Source organism: Hemicordylus capensis, chromosome 2 (assembly GCF_027244095.1).
Source record: "Hemicordylus capensis ecotype Gifberg chromosome 2, rHemCap1.1.pri, whole genome shotgun sequence".
NCBI lineage: Eukaryota > Metazoa > Chordata > Lepidosauria > Squamata > Cordylidae > Hemicordylus > Hemicordylus capensis.
The window spans coordinates 186,485,169-186,503,032 of record NC_069658.1 but is presented as its reverse complement, the minus strand read 5'-3'; the positions used below and the strand labels follow the sequence as shown (position 1 = coordinate 186,503,032).

Sequence of the window (17,864 nt, the reverse complement as noted above, 5' to 3'; positions counted from 1 at the left end):
GGCATCCCTCAGTGCACTGCACTGAGGGATCCTCCTTCAACCGGGTGCTCTTGCTGCCCAGCTCTGAATAGGCTCGGGCTGTGTACACATACTGCGTACACACAACCCCAGCGCCAGGGTAAAGGGTGTGTCCGCGTCCTTAACCCTGGCTAAAAGCTGGGGTAAAATGTCAGGTTGGGTGGGAGAGCAGTGCTGCCCAGGCTGGGCTGCCCTTGGCTGGGTTAGACTGCTCACACGAACAGGCTTTCTGTGTAAATGTGCAGCTTGCCTAAGGAGGCATCTAAAAAAAAAATCCCACTGACTCCCAATCCTGATCCTCCTGACTCACCAGGCTGTGCCTCAGACCTGCCAAATCCTGCCAGCCCTGTCCCCAAACCATCATTTTCTGCTCCTGACCTGCAAATGCAAATTCACAGGCTCCACACCTTGACCCATCAAAGCTCATCCCCGACTCTGCCCTCTGATGCTCAGACAGGGCTGTCCTTAGGGCAGGGCAAGCAGGGCGACCACCCCAGGCCCCGCTCTTTTAACCCCCCCATTAGAATTAACTGGAAGCCGCCCCCCTCCCCCCCCCCACTGGCTGGTTGGCCCCAGGCCCCACACCCCGCCAGGGCTCTCTAAGGACAGCCCTGTACTCGGATAGAATGCTGACACAGTTCCCCAGCAGGGACGTGGTCCTCTCTCTTTCAGCTCTCAGGCACCAATTGTAGGGAAACCAAGCAATGTACATCCCCTGTGTCAAGCAGCTTTTCTCTTACTACCTGACAGGGAGCTCTGCATTTGGTTACGACGAGTTCTTTGCAGCAAAGATCCAGGAGAAGAAGCAGGATCACACTTACCGGGTCTTCAAGACAGTGAACCGTCGGGCTGATGCGTACCCCTTTGCCGAGGACTATTCTTGCTCTCAGTCTGAATCGCGGAAGGTGTCTGTCTGGTGCAGCAACGACTACTTGGGGATGAGCCGCCACCCGCGAGTGCTGGAGGCCATCCAGTGAGTGGCAGTGCCCTGTAATTCCCAAAGCAACCCTTCTCTCAGACATGCCTCGTCATTCCTCACCTCACCTCTTGTCAAGTCCCTCATTTCCTTTTTACATTTGCTTGAAGCTCAGTCTCATGTCCAGGAGAGACCATCAGACAAATAGGGAAAAACCTTCAGGCCTCATAAATCTGTCCTAGACTGGAGACTGAGAATAGGGTTGTTATTTTGGAAAAGGGGTCACTATTCATGGAGCATACTTTTGGCTCTAGTGTATAATCCGGCATGGATTGTTATTTTCCCCCGCCCAGAATCCATACCAAAAGAAATGTGTGCATCTACACCATGAGAAGTTAAGCCCTTCCGAGTCATTTTAACTCTCTGAAAAACGATAGTCTGTCTCTTGGCCCTTGAAGGTGTTAGCTTAGCAGTTAGCAGAATGAAATTAGAAGTCCCTAGTTCAAGTGTAAGTCCGTCACAAATCCCTGGGTGGCCTTAGGCAAGCCACAATTCTCTCCAGTCCTCTCCCCATCTGCAATATGGGGACAATAGGGCCAGCTGAACAGGAATATCACAGTCATGTATGTAAAGCCTTTTGAGCACTTACCCTAATGGCGGAGGTGGGGTGGTTCATCAGGAAAATGATGCAGAACAAAAAGGGTTCAACCGACCTCATTCCCAGCATTATGGTCCCAGTCCAAACACATACACATACCTGCTTTCCACAAAACCTCGAAGACAGATCCAGTCACCCACCTAATTTGCTCATCCTTCCCCTCTTAATTCTCCTGGAAGAGATGTGCAGTTCCCAATCCCAATCCATTTGTCCTGTCCCCCTTGCTTTTTGTGCATTATGTTTTCATACATTAAAAAAAATACTCTGATCATTAAAAAAAAAAACATAAAAAGCACAATAATATTTTCAAAATTAAACAAAAATCTCTTATGGGACAAAACCATGTTCTCCTTTTCCACTCTAGGAATACTCTGGAGGCTTATGGAGCAGGAGCTGGAGGCACCAGGAACATTTCTGGCACTAGCAAGTTCCACGTGGATCTGGAGCAGGAACTGGCCAGCCTGCACAACAAAGATGCTGCTCTGCTTTTCTCCTCTTGTTATGTGGCCAATGATTCCACCCTCTTCACTCTGGCCCGTATGCTGCCAGGTAACCAACCCAGGAAAAGGCCAAGTGGCTTAGACCACAGGACCAGGCTGGGAGCCAAGATTTCCATCCTAGCTAGGGTAAGAGCTGGGGCTAAGCTTGACTTCTTTCTCTTCTACAGGCTGTGAGATCTTTTCAGATGCTGGGAATCATGCCTCCATGATACAGGGTATCCGAAACAGTGGAGTTCCTAAGCATGTCTTCCGGCACAATGACCCCCAACACCTGGAGGAGCTGCTGAGCAAGGCTGAACTCAGCACCCCAAAGATTGTCGCCTTTGAGACTGTGCATTCCATGGATGGTAATTGCCACTTGTTGTTGGGAGTGGCGGCTGGTGCCCATTCGGGCTGGTGGGGCGGAAGGCACGGCAGGTCCATATGGAAGGAAGCTGCCTGAGTGGCTGGGGGCCCCTTTGGAGAGTGTCTGGTCACTCAAGCAGCCCCTTCCTATCCTGCCAAATAAAGGTCAGAGACTGCAAAGAAGAGAGAGAGAGAGAGAGAGAGAGAGAGAGATGCAAAGTATGGCACACATTTGCAAAACTGGCACTGTTCAGTTGACTTGAATTTGCTCTGGATATCTACCAACAATAGTTGGGGAGGATCTCTTTTACCTGACCATTGACCTGAACATTCAACACCCAGACTTTATTAATTATTATTATTATTAATTCGATTTCTATACCGCCCTTCCAAAAATGGCTCAGGGCGGTTTACAAAGAGAAATAAAACAAATAAGATGGCTCCCTGTCCCCAAAGGGCTCACATTCTAAAAAGAAACATAAGAGAGAGACCAGCAACAGTCACAGTACTGTGCTGGGGGTGGATAGGGCCAGTTACTCTCCCCCTGCTAAATAAAGAGAATCACCACGGGAAAAGGTGCCTCTTTGCCCAGTTAGCAGGGGTTACTTTATATCCCAACACTTCATAATATACAAGTTCTGCTTGTACCCTTGTCTGAGTAGCTGCATGCAATACTGTCCTGGCTTCCTCCCCAACTGCAGACCACACCCCCACTCCACTGCTTGCAGCGCTGTCCTGATCTCTTCTACAGTCCCATGTGTCAGAGCTGGTGATGGCCCAGCCATCCTGTGAGCACTTTGGCCAGAGCAGCAGCCCCAAGGCAGTGTTAGCCCCTCCACTGCAAGGCCTGGGAGCCAGTAGGGGCTCCCATCAACCCGACACAGGGCCCATGAGAAGCTTTGGCCAAAGCTAAATACTCTGCAGATCCCGCCTGGCACTGCACAGAGACTACTGTTCCCACCATGCAGTGCTGTGCCCTGCCCGGTAAGAGTCGGGCTCTTTTCAGGGCAACTGAGCCCTTGAGTCGCAGCACCACCTTGGAAGACACGCAAAGAGCTCACTGGGGAAAGCACAGCACTGCAAGGAGATCGGTTTTGTGCAGAACGCCTCTCACATCAGAGTTCCTTTGCCAAAGAAAATTGCCGCCCCCACACACTTGAAAAATACTTAAGATGGTTGTTCTACTGTCTCTCGGGGGCAGCAGCAGGAAAAGGAATGCTAGAGAGCTTGTTGCTATACCAGGCAAGAAAGCCAATTAAATTGCGAGGGAGGAACAGGAGCAGGTGGGTGGCAAGTGCAGTGAATCACATGACACTGCCCTATAGGAAGTCAGACCATTGATCAGCATTGTCCTGACAGTGTTTACAACCCTACTATCTGAGATTTCCTTGGGTGGAGAAGTTGGGAATTGGACCTGGGACCTGCTACACGCAATGCTGGTGCTCTGGCAGTTGAGTTATTGACCCTCCCGAGGAAGTCTCAGGATGGGAGTGAAGGGTGGATTAGGTGAACAACAGTAGCGAGCTATTGTGTTTCGTATGTGAAGGGAGGCTCACCAAAAGGCCCACAGCAAAGAGCATGAGCTAGGATCCTGGAGGTTAGAGAGAGTCAACAGCCTAGGTGAGAATGAGGGGCCAAGGATGTCTCACTAGGACTTGGAATGCCACGGGCACCTCTGATGGGAAGGTAACGGGCAACGAGAGCACCATTTCTATATTCCCACTTTGAGCATCAAAATGTGTGTGGCCCAATTTACCCTTGATCACCAGCAGAGGGTGCCCTTCCTTCAGGCATAACCTAGTAGACCCCTCGCTAAACACAGCTAATAATACCCAGCAGGAGTCAACACTGTTTATGCATCAAGCCTTATCTGTTCACAGGTGCCATCTGCCCACTGGAGGAAATGTGTGATGTTGCACACCGCTACGGAGCCATCACCTTTGTGGATGAGGTCCATGCTGTGGGACTCTATGGGGCCCACGGTGCTGGTGTTGGGGAACGTGACGGAGTGATGGGCAAGATAGACATTGTCTCTGGCACCCTGGGTAAGTTTGGGAAAGGTCTCTTCTAAGGACAGGGAAGCGGTGAGGGGGATAAATGAAACTGCCTTAGACGGAGTCAAACCACTGGTCCATCTAGTCCAATATTGTCTACACTGACTGGCAGCAGCTCTCCAAGGTTTCAGGCAGAGATCTTTCCCAGGCCTACCTGGAGATGCCATGGAACGAACTTGAAACCTTCTTCATGCAGAACAGCTGCCCTTTCACTGAGTTACAGCCCTTTCCAGGGAGCTGGATTGTTCCAGTCTGTGGCCTGATGTTTGGAGAATGAAGTAGTACTTGAGAATACATAAACTGGCCCTCTTCAGAGTAGATTGGCCTTGTATTGATTGTCATCGCTGTCCAGGGTATCTCTCAGGCAAGACACATGGGGCTGATTGTCATGGGGATTTCAAAGCAAAACCCAGTCCCTCAATTTCCCTTTGATCTTCTTGCCCCTCAGCCAGAGGACATGAGCGGGGCACAGCTCAGCCTTCCAAGATTCAAGACAGTCCCACGTCTACCATGGGAAAGCTCATGGTACCAAAGTGTATGGATTGCTACTATAAGCAGGGCTGTGTCTATAGCACAACTGTATGAGAGCAAAGAACCAGCCCCACCAACATGTGGCCTTGATGTGCAGAATTCCAGCTTTCATGTTAAAAATAACAAATCCAAAAAACCAGAGGGGTGGCTGAATAAGATTTCCTGTGGCTAGGAGGAACACCACTTCAGAACCCTGCAAACCAGCTTGCCTCACTACATCACGAAGAGGATAACATTTTCAATTTTAAACAAACAAACAAACTCATCTTCTAAACATTCTCTATTTGTATAATTTATATATGGTCCAATTTTTCTTGGCACAAGATTTGGATGGCCTGGATGCAGAATTTTAAGTTGTGATGTTTTACTGCAGAGCACACAGAGTTCTGGCTCTCAGGAGCAGAGTGGCAAGGGCACGTCTCTAGAGATCACTGAATAATGTTGCCTTTCTTTTTCTTTCCCCCCTCCCCCTGCAGGGAAGGCATTTGGCTGTGTGGGTGGCTATGTGGCCAGCACCGCCTCCCTTATTGACACAGTGCGCTCCTACGCAGCTGGATTCATCTTCACCACCTCCCTGCCCCCCATGATGCTGGCTGGAGCCCTCGAATCCGTCCGGATCCTAAAGAGCCCTGAGGGGCAGGTGCTGCGCCGTGCACACCAGCGTAATGTCAAGCACATGCGCCAGCTCCTCATGGATGCAGGGCTGCCAGTGATCAGCTGTCCAAGCCACATCATTCCCATACGGGTATGAAGCCCCCAGGAGGTCCCCAGAGTGAGATCCTGGCACGCAAGGGGTCCAATCTAACCAAAGCGAAGCACTTCAACCCCATTCATTTCACCCAGGAAGTTGACCACCTTGCTTCTCTTCCATTTAAATCATTGGTACTTCTGTTTGGCTGGATTGTGCCCATTGCTTTTCAGCAATGAAAGAGGGGATGGGAGGTTAGAGAGATGAAGCCTCCAGGTTCATTCTCTCAGCACTGTATGGTTCTTTCTTCCTCAGGTTGGAGATGCAGCCCTGAACACCCGCCTCTGTGACCTGCTTCTGTCTGAATACAATATCTATGTCCAAGCCATCAATTACCCCACCGTGCCTCGGGGAGAGGAGCTGCTGCGATTGGCCCCCTCGCCCCACCACACCCCAGACATGATGGACTACTTTGTGGGTTAGTCAGCAGCACCGTAAATACAAGATGACACACTTTAGCCCAGGTTAAATGTCCTGAAATTAAAAGCCACCTCACACACGAACACACCTGGTTAATACTCACACAAGCTAATGAGGGCAGGATTAGAAGCCCCCTGTTCACCGTAAGCAGGCACTGAAACAGGGGCAGCCCAGGATCTTTGCGTGCCCAAGGTAGGGTGCCCAATGCCTCTCCACCACTCCCTTAGCTGGCAGCAAGCCAATGGGCACAATAAGCTGCTCTTCCTCCTACTCTAGATTGGAAGAGGAAGTGGAGGAGAGACACTCTAACCCACTGATCTCTTCTTCTCCATTTCCTTCCTTTTCAAATCCAGTGGGAGGAGGGAGTGGGGGCTGGCAGCAAGTATTAGTTCTCGCTCTCTGATAACCCACTACCCAAGGCAACCAGGCCAGCCCTGCATTGAAAGGGTAGTCAGAGAAAACCACCAGATTTAATTACTACTTTTAAAATCAGCCTGTGGACAACAAGGCAATCTTAATATGACGGGGTAATTTACCTATGGGAAGTTATCTTCGTTTGCCCAGCAAATAGCCACTTTTGGACTGGGGTAGTGATTATGATGCCATGAACAGGATAAAGCAGCCGATTGGGTGAGAGATGAAAGCCAGACTCCAGTGTTTGGACCACTTAAGCATGCCTAATGTTTCCTTATAATTGCAATAAGACTTCCTTGAGTCAATTTAGGCAGGATGTCAGCCGCTGTGTTTTAGACTGAAACATGATCACTCACTCCTCTTCCAAATGATACAATGTGCTGGCTTTAAGGGCATCTCCATCAATTTCCCGGTGATAAGTATTGGTTCCAATGATTCAACTCAGGAGAGGCCCAAGGCAAGCTAAAGGCATAGCCAGGCCCTGAAAATCCCCCCTTAACACCTTCCTCTTTTTCATTCCTCTCTGCAGAGAAGCTCCTGGCAGCCTGGCACGAGGTGGGCCTGCCTCTGCAGACGGCAGCATCCCCCGAGTGCAACTTCTGTCACCGCCCGCTGCATTTTGCCCTCATGAGTGAGTGGGAGCGAGATTACTTTGGCAACATGGGCCCCCGCTACATCACGCTTTCTGCCTGAGGAGGGCTTCGTGCCCAGGATAAGACATCCGCAACCGGAGCAGAAGAGAGAAGCATGCAAAATATGAACACTGTGGAAGACTGAACACAATAAAGCTCTGCAACGATATCTGTGTCTCCCAGTGCCTCTGTCTTCATTGAATCTCCACAGATGGGCAGGCCTCCTCCTGATAGGACCTTTTTGCATACCCATGTTAAACGCTAGCACACAACCAGAATAGGGAGAGGGCACGCAGAGGGCCCCCACTGGGCCAGGTGAGACCCAAGCACCAGGATCAGGTGTCAGGAAATGGCAACTTTGCCACCCCCTCCCCAGCTGTTTTTGGACTACAGCTCCCTTCATCTCCAGCCAAGTGGCCAGTAGGCAGGGATGAGGAGACTGCCTCATCCCTGACTAGTGGCCACCACAGGAGGGCTAAAGTTGTGCCTAAGGTATCAAACACACACAAAGCCCATAGTTCCTGAAAGAGGCTGTAGAGGCTTCATTCTTCACAGCCCTCCCAGGGAATACCTCTGAAGGGGTAGATCCCCTTCCTTACAATCCAAGCAATAACCAGCAGGGATCAGCAGACTCCGAGTATTACTCCCCTTACAGAAATGAGAGGCGCACCTTCTTGCCTTAGGACACTCTTGGGCAACTAGCTAACAGAAAGTTCCAAGTTCCCTCCCTGGCAGCATCTCCAAGATAGGGCTGAGAGAGATTCCTGCCTGCAACCTTGGAGAAGCCGCTGCCAGTCTGTGAAGACAATACTGAGCTAGATAGACCAATGGTCTGACTTAGTATATGGCAGCTTCCTGTTTCCTAGCTTGTGCTAAATTGCAAAGCCTGAGCTATTTGCAAAACTGCACCAGAAGGCAACAGGAACTTGTAAGGCCAGGGAGTTCCACATCCTGGGCACTGAGAAGGCCCTTTCCCTCACTGCCAACTGCAACTAAGGCAGTGGTGAGACTCCCAGAGGGGCCTTTTCAGCTGACTGTAGAAGGCAAGCAAAGCTATAGGGGAGGAGGCAGTCCTCCTGGCCCCCAAACCTTAATGGCCTTTAAAAGGTAACAGCATCTTAAATTGCACCCAGAAATAGCCAGCTAGTGACATTGGTATAAAAGTGAAATAACAGGTTCCCGAAGACAGGCCCTGAATAATAACCTAGAAGCAGAATGTTCAACTGGCTGACACTTCCAAACACTTTTTAAGGCCAGCCCCAAGTAGCGAGTGTTGCAACAATCCAATCTCAATTGAACTAAGGCACGGCCAGCCATGGCCATATAAAGAGCAGCTCCCCATGGGCTCACATCCATTGATAGGGTGGGCTGTTATTTCTCTTTCAGAAATGCAACACCCAAAATTCACAGCCTCCAGAGAAGCATTCTGCTCCTTTTGTGCCCTTGCCTAATATTTTTGTGTCGACATCGCTTGTGACCTGAGCGGCTCCCCATCAGCCACACTTGCTGAAGCACCCGGCCCAGTTTCTACAGGGGGTCTCTTGCCAGTACCAGGACCAGTGCTATGTGGACATGGCTCCCACTCCAGCCCACCCCATTCCCTTTTCAGAGGATCCTACTCTCCCCTTCCTACCGAGCAAACATGCCACAGGACCATTTTTTCTCCAATGTTTTTATTCTATCAAAAGTGGGAATTCTCACCCCCACCCCCCAACAAGGTAAAGGTAAAGGAGGTTATCCACAAATTCTATGCACTGACAGGCCTCTCACAGCTATGACACTTGGTTTAAAAAGGGATGGAAAGATCTGGGAGTGGAAACAATGGGGTGGGGGAGAAGACAAACTGTCTACAGTCGTACTGAGTGCAGCATTTAATGCTGATGAGGCCCAATCGACTTGCACTGGTCACAGTTTCAACAGTACAGGAAAATCTACATCCCTGAATTTGTACAATTCAGAATTGCATGTTCAGAATAGGCCAAGCTGGTCTGCACATACAATTCCAGCTCTTTGGTAGCCGTAGCACCAAAATCTTCACAATACTGTGGATTTGTTCAAATAGTAATCTTTCCCCATGGTCTGCCAGCAAGGCCTTCAGAACTTGCAAGGAATTCAATGTAGAGCCGCCCCTGCCCCCAAGCGTGTTCCAGCATCAGTGCAAATTTTCAGATGGATCCCACAGAAATTTCTGGACAAAACACTTGGACTACTTGGCATGTAGCCTGGGCCCCAGAAAGTGGCTCCTTCCTGGGAGGTGGACCAATCTTGATCCCCAAGCAGAAGTCATGCTATTCTTTTCCCATTAGCAGCCAAAAGCATCTTCTCATTTAAATTCACCTTCTAATTCAAGGATTTCCTCGATCGGCCCACATGAAGAAGTCGCAGCGTGCACGGGGATCAGAAGGCTTCCCTTGAGGCCGGGCACAGACATAGAAGCGCCGTCCACAGTTTGGCCCTTGCTTCTTCACAGTCCTCAAAACACAGGGCTCCCCGTGGCTTTTGCACTGGGGTGGGGGAGCAGGGCCTGACAGCAACGACTTCCATAAAGCAGCAGCAGCATTCCCACAATTCTTAGCTTCTCCATCTCCACCCACCTTTGGCTTCTTTCTCAAACTCTCAATAGCTGTGTTAGAGGAACCAACAACTTCCTCTACCCCATCTCCATCAGCCATGGCAACAGATCCGTTCCCAGAATCCTCTGTTGTCCTCTGTATCATGTTCTCTGTCGTTGGGCAACTAGCACCACCAGTGACCCCAGCTTGGCTGTTAGGCGCTTTGAAGAAACTACGTAAATCCCCTTGCCCCTTCTGCATTCGGCCTGCCCGTCTCTTCTTGGAATCCCCCACTATGCTTGGCTCGGCCCCACCCCGTTTTTGCCCCTTCTCTGGCAAGCCAGTCCGCTCCACTTTCACCAGGAAGCGGCTGAGCTTCTGCTGGGTGCCAGCAAACTCAGGCAGGAAGCGGGTGCAGAGGGGTGGGCAGCGGGGAGCAGCCAGGAAGACACCTTTCAGCACGGCCTGTACAGGGCAGTGGTCAGAGCCCAACACTTGAGGCATGAGCTGGGCGTCTTTCAGCTCTGATGTGACCAGGACATGATCAGCCAGGATGTAGTCAATGCGGGTGCCATAGTTGAGGTGCCGAGACCCTGTCACGTTGCACCAGCAGGTGTAGGCATCATCCTGAGTAGGGTGGAGAAAGCGGAATGTGTCCACAAAGCATTTCCCATCCTGGGAATCCTTGCCTGGTTCCCACAGGAAGCTATCCAGCCAGCGGCGCCCAGGGTGGTCCCAGAAGGACTCCTGCAGGAGAAAGGAAAGCATGGAAGAAGGAGTCATCCCCGTCCCCAATTCCAGATCAGAGTTCTGTATGTTCCACATTTCTACAGTTACACAATTAGGCACCTACAATGTGTAACTGGTTATCTACTATTATAGGACTTGGTATCCGACACAGAATTCAGCATTCTAAGAACCAAACTTTTTCAAGATCAAGACGCTAACCTTTATTACTGCAAAGATAAAGCAGAAGTGCCTGGAGCAGAGCACAATAGTCTCAGAAGCTAAAGACAAGCTGAGCAGAACCTTGCAGTGATCAGGAGAGTAGAGCTTCAGTACTCATCAAAATAAATTAGACCAAATAAGTATATGCAAAAGCTTATGTTTTATCCCGGTTAGAGGATCTGGTTTATTTTTGCACACGTTGCAGGTTTTCAGCACAGCCTATGACTCTCAAAGCATGAGGTGGGCCACCCTAGGAAAGTCTCATGCTGCTCCTTTTGGTTCTAGTACAGTTCCTATTATTTTGTCCCCTTGTGTGTCAGTGGGAGGAAGAGCAGAATTTGAAATTGCACATGATCACCTACCACCTTGTTAACTGTGTGCTCCCCAAAACACGTCTACACAGTCATGAACCCCCAAAACTAATATTTGCAATCCTTTCTCAAGACAGACACACATCCACCACAGACCAAATTGGCAGCACTTCCATGTCCTGTACACAATCTAGATGGCTGCACAGAAGAGGGCATGTTGCTCACCAGATCTCCTGGGTCACAGTGGTCGATGGGCTTGTGTGCAGTGTTGATGTCTCCCATGATGACCACATGCCTAGAATGCAAGAGGAATTGTGTATGAGCCCAAGGTCCAAACAAATAGCAGCGCCAGTTCTCACCTATCCCTGTCCAAATGGCCTTGGCTGGGAAGAAATTGTACAGAGGGAAAGCCCTGATCTTCATAGCAGTCTACCTTGCCATGGAAAGCTCTACCACCCAGAGCAGAAACTTTGCCCAAGCTTTTCGGAACAGCTAATTCCTATTCTTGTGTTCCCCTAAAAGGCAAGATAGAGAATTTGCTCACACCACCAAGATGTCCCACAAAAATCCTGTTCTCTCGAGACAGAGAGCAATGAAGAGTCAGGAGTTTTCAAGCAATCTGCAATGCAAGGTGTACCCCATAACCCCTTCCCCTGGCACCGAGCGGGTGGCACCTGTCCCAGCACAGACCTAGGCTAACAAGGCTTCGTTCTGTACTTAACATGCAAATTATTTGCTCAGTAAATACAACCTGAGCGAAAGATGGTGGTTTGGATGGGGAAGAGATACATTTAGCATAGCCCTCTTGGAGTATCCAAAGTTCTTCACGTAGATTCTCAGTTCTTACAGCCTTCTAAGATAGGTTAGTATTCTTCTCCCCATACTGGAAATCAGGGCAGGCAGAAGGCAGAGGCTGAAAGAACAGCAGTTTAACTACGTTCACCTATTGAGTTGGTATCAGAGACAAGATTTGAACTAGGGACTTCACAGATCAGTCTCTTAGTGCCTATGTTAGTGGAGGAGTGACGCTTACCCTCCAGCTCTGAGAAGAGCCTCTGCCCGGGCCTGTAGGAGGCGATAGAAGCGCTGCTTGAAATCTCCACGCTCTGGCTTTTCCGGGTCAGCACGGGGGCAGTATACATTGATGATTGTCAGCATGGTCTCCTGCTGTTCCGAGGTGCTGCAGGGAAAGGACAAGCATGTGTGGTGTAGTGCTTAGAGTGCTGGACTAGGACCAGGGAGACCCAAGTTCAAATCCCCATTCAGCCATGAAACTAGCTGGGTGACTCTGGGCCAGTCATTTCTCTCTCAGCCTAACCTACTTCACAGGGTTGTTGTGAAAGAGAAACTCAAGTATGTAGTACACTGCTCTGGGCTCCTTGGAGGAAGAGCGGGATATAAATGTAAAAATAATTAATAACAATAATAAGCAACAAGAGCTGCTGCCAGTGAGAGAGACCATGGGTTTCAAACCTTGCATCCCCAGATGTTGGTGGGCAACTCCCATCATCCCCAGTCACAATGGCCATGGTAGAGACAACAGCTAAATGGACCAAGGGTCTGATCCATTCACTAGAAGGGGAGTCTCCCAAGTGCCTATGTGTCCCTTTTAAAGCCATAGGAACATAGGAAACTGCTGTATACTGAGTCAGACCATTGGTCTATCTAGCTCAGTATTGTCTTCACAGACTGGCAGCGGCTTCTCCAAGATTGCAGGAAGGAATTTCTCTCAGCCCTATCTTGGAGATGCTGCCAGGGAGGAAACTGGGAACCTTCTGCTCTTCCCGGAGCGGTTCTACCCCGAGGGGAATAGCTTACAGTGCTCACACTTCTAGTTTCCCATTCATAGGCAACCAGGGTGGACCCTGCTTAGCTAAAGGGACAAGTCGGGCTTGCTACCACAAGACCAGCTCTCCTCTCAAAGCCAGTGGCCATCCAAACAACCTGTCATAGCAAATACCGTAAGTTAGTTATATGCTTTGTGAAGAACAACTTTCTCTTGCCTATCCTTACAACAGACCTATAAAGAAGGTGGCAAATGGAGGACTGAGAGAGAGCAGCTTGCCTAAGGCCACCTAATACTTCCATAGCTGAGTTTAGATTTAAACCAAGGACTTCCTCGCTCACCCTCTTAATCTTTACACCAGAAGCAGGATCTTCAGCACACAAACCAGCTAGTACCAGCAATGGGCTCTTTCTACAGAGCCCCCGCCATTCTCGTCCTTACCGAATACGATGGCGGGTGAGCACAGTCCGGCCCTCACTGTCCAGTGCCTGCAGCTCCTCAGGTGTGAAGTCCTGTGTGTCTCCATAGCAACCAACTGCTCCTTCTTGCTTGGTGAGCAGCCCAGACAGGCCCTCCTCCGCGGCCTCCGGTGTGGCACAGACCTTACAGAATGTGGCAACACCTAGGAGACAAGAGGTTAAGAATTGGTTCTTGGCTCTGAAAGGGGAAAGTTTAGGTTTGCAGTCAAGACAAACAGGAGGCCAGAGCACAGAGCCGCCAGCTTTTCAAATGGCCACGGTTGCCTGTAACAGAAAGTTACAGAGATATACAGCCAGGAGCAGGAGGAGTTTTGCAGGTGTGGAGATATCACATCACCACCTGCTCATTGCTACAGATGAAGTCACTTTTGAAACAGCTACAGGGCAGTTGAGAAGCTGGCAACCCAGGATATGGAGCAGGGATGAGGCCGGCCAGACCCTTTGCTCTGCACAGTTACCTGAGTAGCCACTGCGGGTGCGACTGAAGCTGAAGTAGGAGTTATACCCCTCTACTATAGCCAATGGCTCCTCCAGAAGGTCCCCTGAGAACAAAGCACAATTTGGGAAGAAGGGAGGTATGACTACATAAAACCCACTTCTTTTTTACATTCCCCATCTAACATGCAAAACATCCTAGGTTCAAACACTGGTCTCTCCAGTTTCTTTAGAAAAAAGAATACTGGGTAGCAGCGCTGTAAGAGATAATTCTCTCCCCCGGCCCCTTTTTTAAATAAGCTTTGTTGAATTTCACAAAATTTGAAGCAACAAAATTAGTCAAGGATATATTAACAACAATAATTAACCAAAAAAATGTTAGGAACAATAATATGAAAAGTAAAAATGGCCTTTTCGGATGTGGCCCCTCAGCTTTGGCACGTCCTCCTAGAAGAGCTTCGCCATGCTCCCTCCCTCAGTATTTTTAAAAAACAACTAAAAACACATCTTTTTAAAGAGGCTTTTTAATGTTTCATCTTTGATTATATCTGGTAGGTTCATTAGTTCTTAGAATTCTTAATTTTTTGTTTTTTAAATAACTTGAGGGGCGGGTATACATATTTAAAATAAATAATAAAATATTACAATAAGAGATGGAAGAAAGGCAAGGAGAACCACAATCCGATATTCAATTAAGCTTCCCTAATCTAACCTTTAAGATCTGAAAAAGAACATAGGAAGCTGTCTTATACCAAGTTGGATCATTGGTCCACCTAGCTTCAAACAAGTGTCCCACACTTTAATAACCCAATCTTGTCAATTAGGTGAAGTCGAGGTTTCCAGTTTTTACTATCAGTCTAGCTGCAGTTAAAATTTATATGACCATTTCCATACCTTCAGAATATATTGATGAATTTGCATTACAACATAAAATAGTAAACAGGTCAAAAGATAACGGATAACCCATATCACATCACTAAAACTGCTAACAAACTGTCACCAAAATCCAGACACTGAGCAGCTCCAAAGAACTGATCAACACATGCTGGATAAATATGACCTAATCTTCTGGGAGCCAAGTACCATTTTATCGTCACTTATAATAATCTTTTAAAATTACACTTAGAACATTTGGGACTTTCTATAACCAAGCCCATGTCGCTTCTGGTATAATATAACCTATATCAGTGTCCCATATGATTTGAAACTAGTGTTGTGCTATGTATGCAACTTGAAACAACTTTTTTTCTGTAAGCTTAAAACTATAGATACAAATCTGTAAGCTGCCAAGGAACACTATATAGCTGAATATGTTGCTGTATCATATGCTTAATTTGTAGATATTGAAACCAAGAGTATTTCCACATCAACTGCTTAAGTTGAATATATTTCATTTCCCTTCCCAGACCTAGCTTTTTAAGAATACACAAGTTATTTTTTCTCCATAATTTGATAGCTCCCAGTAAATCCTTAAAGACAGACCCCTCTCTAACCAAGGCCCTGCAGAACCGCTATCATTCAGAGTGTTCAATACCTAGCAAGATGGACCAATGGCCTCTGAGGCAGCCTCAGATGTTCTCATATGTTTAGCCAAATAACTAATGAAACCTCCATGTTCCAAGGCAGCATACATTGGTGACAAAAACGGTGTGTGTGTGTGTGTGTGTGTGTGTGTGTGTGTGTGTGTGTGTCTATGTCCATTTTGCTCTGCTTGTGGGCTTCCTAGAAGCAACTAGTGAACAGCTTCTGGAAATAGCATGTTAGATTCAATATGCCTTTGAATAGCAGTTGCTGGGGAAAAGCAGTGGGAGAGGGTTATTTGCCTTCATGTCCTGCTTGCTGTCGGTTTCCCAGCGGAGGATCTGCTGGTTGGCCACTGTAGGAAACAGGATACTGCACTTGAAGGACTTTGGGGCTCTGAAGGACCCTAGATCTTCGCCCAGCAAGGCAATTCTTTCTTCGCTTCTTACATACCGCATTTTGAAATACGACTGGTGCTAAACCACGGATACTATGGTTTTTGTTCTGCTGCCTATTTTTTAGCCAAGAAGAGAGCAATCACAGCTGCCCCTCTCCAGGAAGAGTACAACTCCCAGAGTTCCGTGGCGAGGGGAAGCATCACAGCTGCTAAACCAGTTTGGCACCCTTGAGACTCGCTGCGTCCCGCTCCCGCCTCGCTTTCAGCTCCGGCTGCTGCACCGGAGGATGCCTCTGACTCACGGGTGATCTTGGTCTCTTGGAGGCAGACGACATCGGCGCCTAGCGAGTCCAGGAGGCGCCGCAGCCCTGCAGGACCCGCCCCAGCTCGGAGCCCGTTCACGTTCCAGCTCACCAGCCTCATCCCCCACCCCGCGCCAGCCGCCGGACTCCAGGAGAGGGGCGGGAGCGAACTTCAAAGTCAGACGTCACTTCCGGCCGCCCAATGAGCAACAACGAAGCGTTATTGAAAATAAACCCTTCGAAGTTCCTTCCTTTCAGCCAGCACTTCCGGTTCTGATTTGAATCCTCCAGCTGCGGGTCTAGAGTTGGGTGGGTGGAGCGGTATGTAGGGGACAAAATAAAACATTAAATAACAGCGGGCCGGATAACATAAGGAGCTCCCATCCGTTAATCTTGTGGTTACAAACACGAACTGTCCCCTGCTAATCAGGATGATCCACCCTGGTTTGCATTTGAATGGGAGACTACATTTGTGAGCACTTTAAAATGGGACCGCTCTGGGAAGAGCCCCTGCCTGCTTGCATGCAGAAGGTTCCAAGTTCCTCTCCCTGGCATCTTCAAGATAGGGCTGAGAGAGATTCCTGCCTGCAGTCTTGGAGAAGCCGCTGCCAGTCTGTGTAGTAGACAATACTGAGCTAGATGGACCAAGGGTCTGACTCAGTATGTGGCAGCTTCCTATGTTCCGAACTTAGAAATAATCACGCACTTTCACTAATCCTCCCTCCAGCTCAGCTTTTGCTTACTGCAAGAGCCGGCTCCCTCTTTGGGCTGAGACTCGCGCCCTGTTAGAAGGGAAGCTTTCATTTAGACTCAGAACACAACTTTTTGTTGCAAGTTCCCACTTGTTCTCTCTCTCAAACTCTGGTCCTGTAGAGCTACATAAAATAGTGGTTTCTGCATACTCAGGGGATTCCCCATGTACGCAAAAGTATATTAGTATATTCACATTAAAATATTTGTTTTAAACATGACCCAGGGAACTATGCTTGATGGCTTCTACAGAGGGCAGTAGAGCCAAAGAACGCTTTGTTGAGGGTGTCTGTTGAAAAAAGTAGATGTAACAGGGGTGATGGGAGGAAATTGACCTGCTTGAGCTCCTAACAACATATATAATATGCTGAGGGGAAATTAGTATTGGGGGTATGTTCTGATTTCAAATTTCTGCATCAGGGCAGCACCTGCTTACATGATGAAGGGAATGCACTCTGTACATGCTTGTAAAGACTCCGCTTTATTGGTTTACAATAGAGTTGCAGCTTGTCAGGATTTAACCTGTGGTTTCAGTATTGTTCTACTTCTCAAGATCTGGGAGGGAGGGAGGGAGTCCTCAGGGTGAGGGAACAAAATAAAGGGGACTAGTTTGTGCTTGACTTGAGCATTTCTGCTATTTGTTCCAGCCCTGTGTGTCCCTCAAGCTCCAGGCACAGGCTCTTCCCCTGGTCCACCAGGTGCCATATCCTCTGCCCCACTGGCTCCAGCATATGCACCCAAGGATCTCTGAGCCTCAAAAGAACTGGCAACTCTATCATCCTAAAGGTCAAGGTGACACAGAAGATGCATGAGAGGGTTTCCTGGCATTTTTATGAAAGCAGCTATGGGGACCCTCTGCTAATTAGATCACGAAAGCAGCGCTGGGAGGGATGCCTCTCCAAGCTGCTGTTAACCCTACTGAGGAAATAAAAGATAAGTTTAATACTATTAGTGGGACTAATAGCTTCAGGTGGCAATTTAAACTGAGACAATAGTGCATGGGGATTATGGATTAACCCCCATAGTGCTGCTGCGCCAATCCAGACATGCAGTTGCTTTTCCACTTTCTTTCTTTTTTTAAGTTGAAGATCCAATTACAGATCTCCCACGTCATATTTAATTCGGCCCTAACACAGCCACATCTGGT

General features: G+C 48.6%; 2 protein-coding genes and 1 long non-coding RNA gene across 13 annotated transcripts in view; 2 read left to right on the top strand and 1 right to left on the bottom strand.

Moving 5' to 3' along the window:
* The window catches only part of ALAS2 (5'-aminolevulinate synthase 2), a 43,186-nt gene extending 35,781 nt beyond the window's left edge, over window positions 1–7,405 (top strand). For 10 of the 11 annotated variants that reach the window (XM_053296729.1, XM_053296732.1, XM_053296734.1 and 7 more), the window contains 7 exons: window positions 769–991; window positions 1,957–2,141; window positions 2,260–2,439; window positions 4,318–4,482; window positions 5,499–5,767; window positions 6,026–6,188; window positions 7,134–7,405. In XM_053296729.1, coding sequence (XP_053152704.1) covers window positions 769–991; window positions 1,957–2,141; window positions 2,260–2,439; window positions 4,318–4,482; window positions 5,499–5,767; window positions 6,026–6,188; window positions 7,134–7,297 — 1,349 coding nt within the window. In that variant the 3' untranslated portion in view covers window positions 7,298–7,405. Of the gene's footprint in view, window positions 1–768; window positions 992–1,956; window positions 2,142–2,259; window positions 2,440–4,317; window positions 4,483–5,498; window positions 5,768–6,025; window positions 6,235–7,133 lie in introns of all 11 variants that reach the window. The other variant, XM_053296739.1, reaches the window with a different exon arrangement.
* A 1,501-nt stretch (window positions 7,406–8,906) lies between these two features.
* On the bottom strand, window positions 8,907–16,099 carry APEX2 (apurinic/apyrimidinic endodeoxyribonuclease 2). The gene is made up of 6 exons (XM_053292713.1): window positions 15,968–16,099; window positions 13,771–13,854; window positions 13,275–13,455; window positions 12,081–12,227; window positions 11,273–11,342; window positions 8,907–10,535 (listed from the first exon to the last, which is right to left on the bottom strand). Exons 1-6 carry the CDS (start codon window positions 16,086–16,088, stop codon window positions 9,582–9,584), a joined length of 1,557 nt encoding a protein of 518 aa, XP_053148688.1. The 5' UTR covers window positions 16,089–16,099; the 3' UTR covers window positions 8,907–9,581.
* LOC128343520 (uncharacterized) lies at window positions 13,394–17,597 on the top strand. Its single transcript, XR_008315577.1, has 3 exons — window positions 13,394–13,887; window positions 15,791–16,411; window positions 17,365–17,597. It is a non-coding gene; the product is annotated as an uncharacterized LOC128343520 (long non-coding RNA).
* The last annotated feature ends 267 nt before the right edge of the window (window positions 17,598–17,864 follow it).

What these genes read in the sequence shown, in the direction of transcription:
- APEX2 (XM_053292713.1), bottom strand. Translation starts at nt 16,088, where the DNA reads ATGAGGCTGGTGAGCTGGAACGTGAACGGGCTCCGAGCTGGGGCGGGT. An exon ending in CCAAGAGACCAAGATCACCC is followed by an intron (nt 13,855 to 15,967) that starts GTGAGTCAGAGG and finishes CTTTGTTCTCAG; the next exon opens with GGGACCTTCTGGAGGAGCCA. An exon ending in CTCACCCGCCATCGTATTCG is followed by an intron (nt 12,228 to 13,274) that starts GTAAGGACGAGA and finishes CTTTCCCTGCAG; the next exon opens with CACCTCGGAACAGCAGGAGA.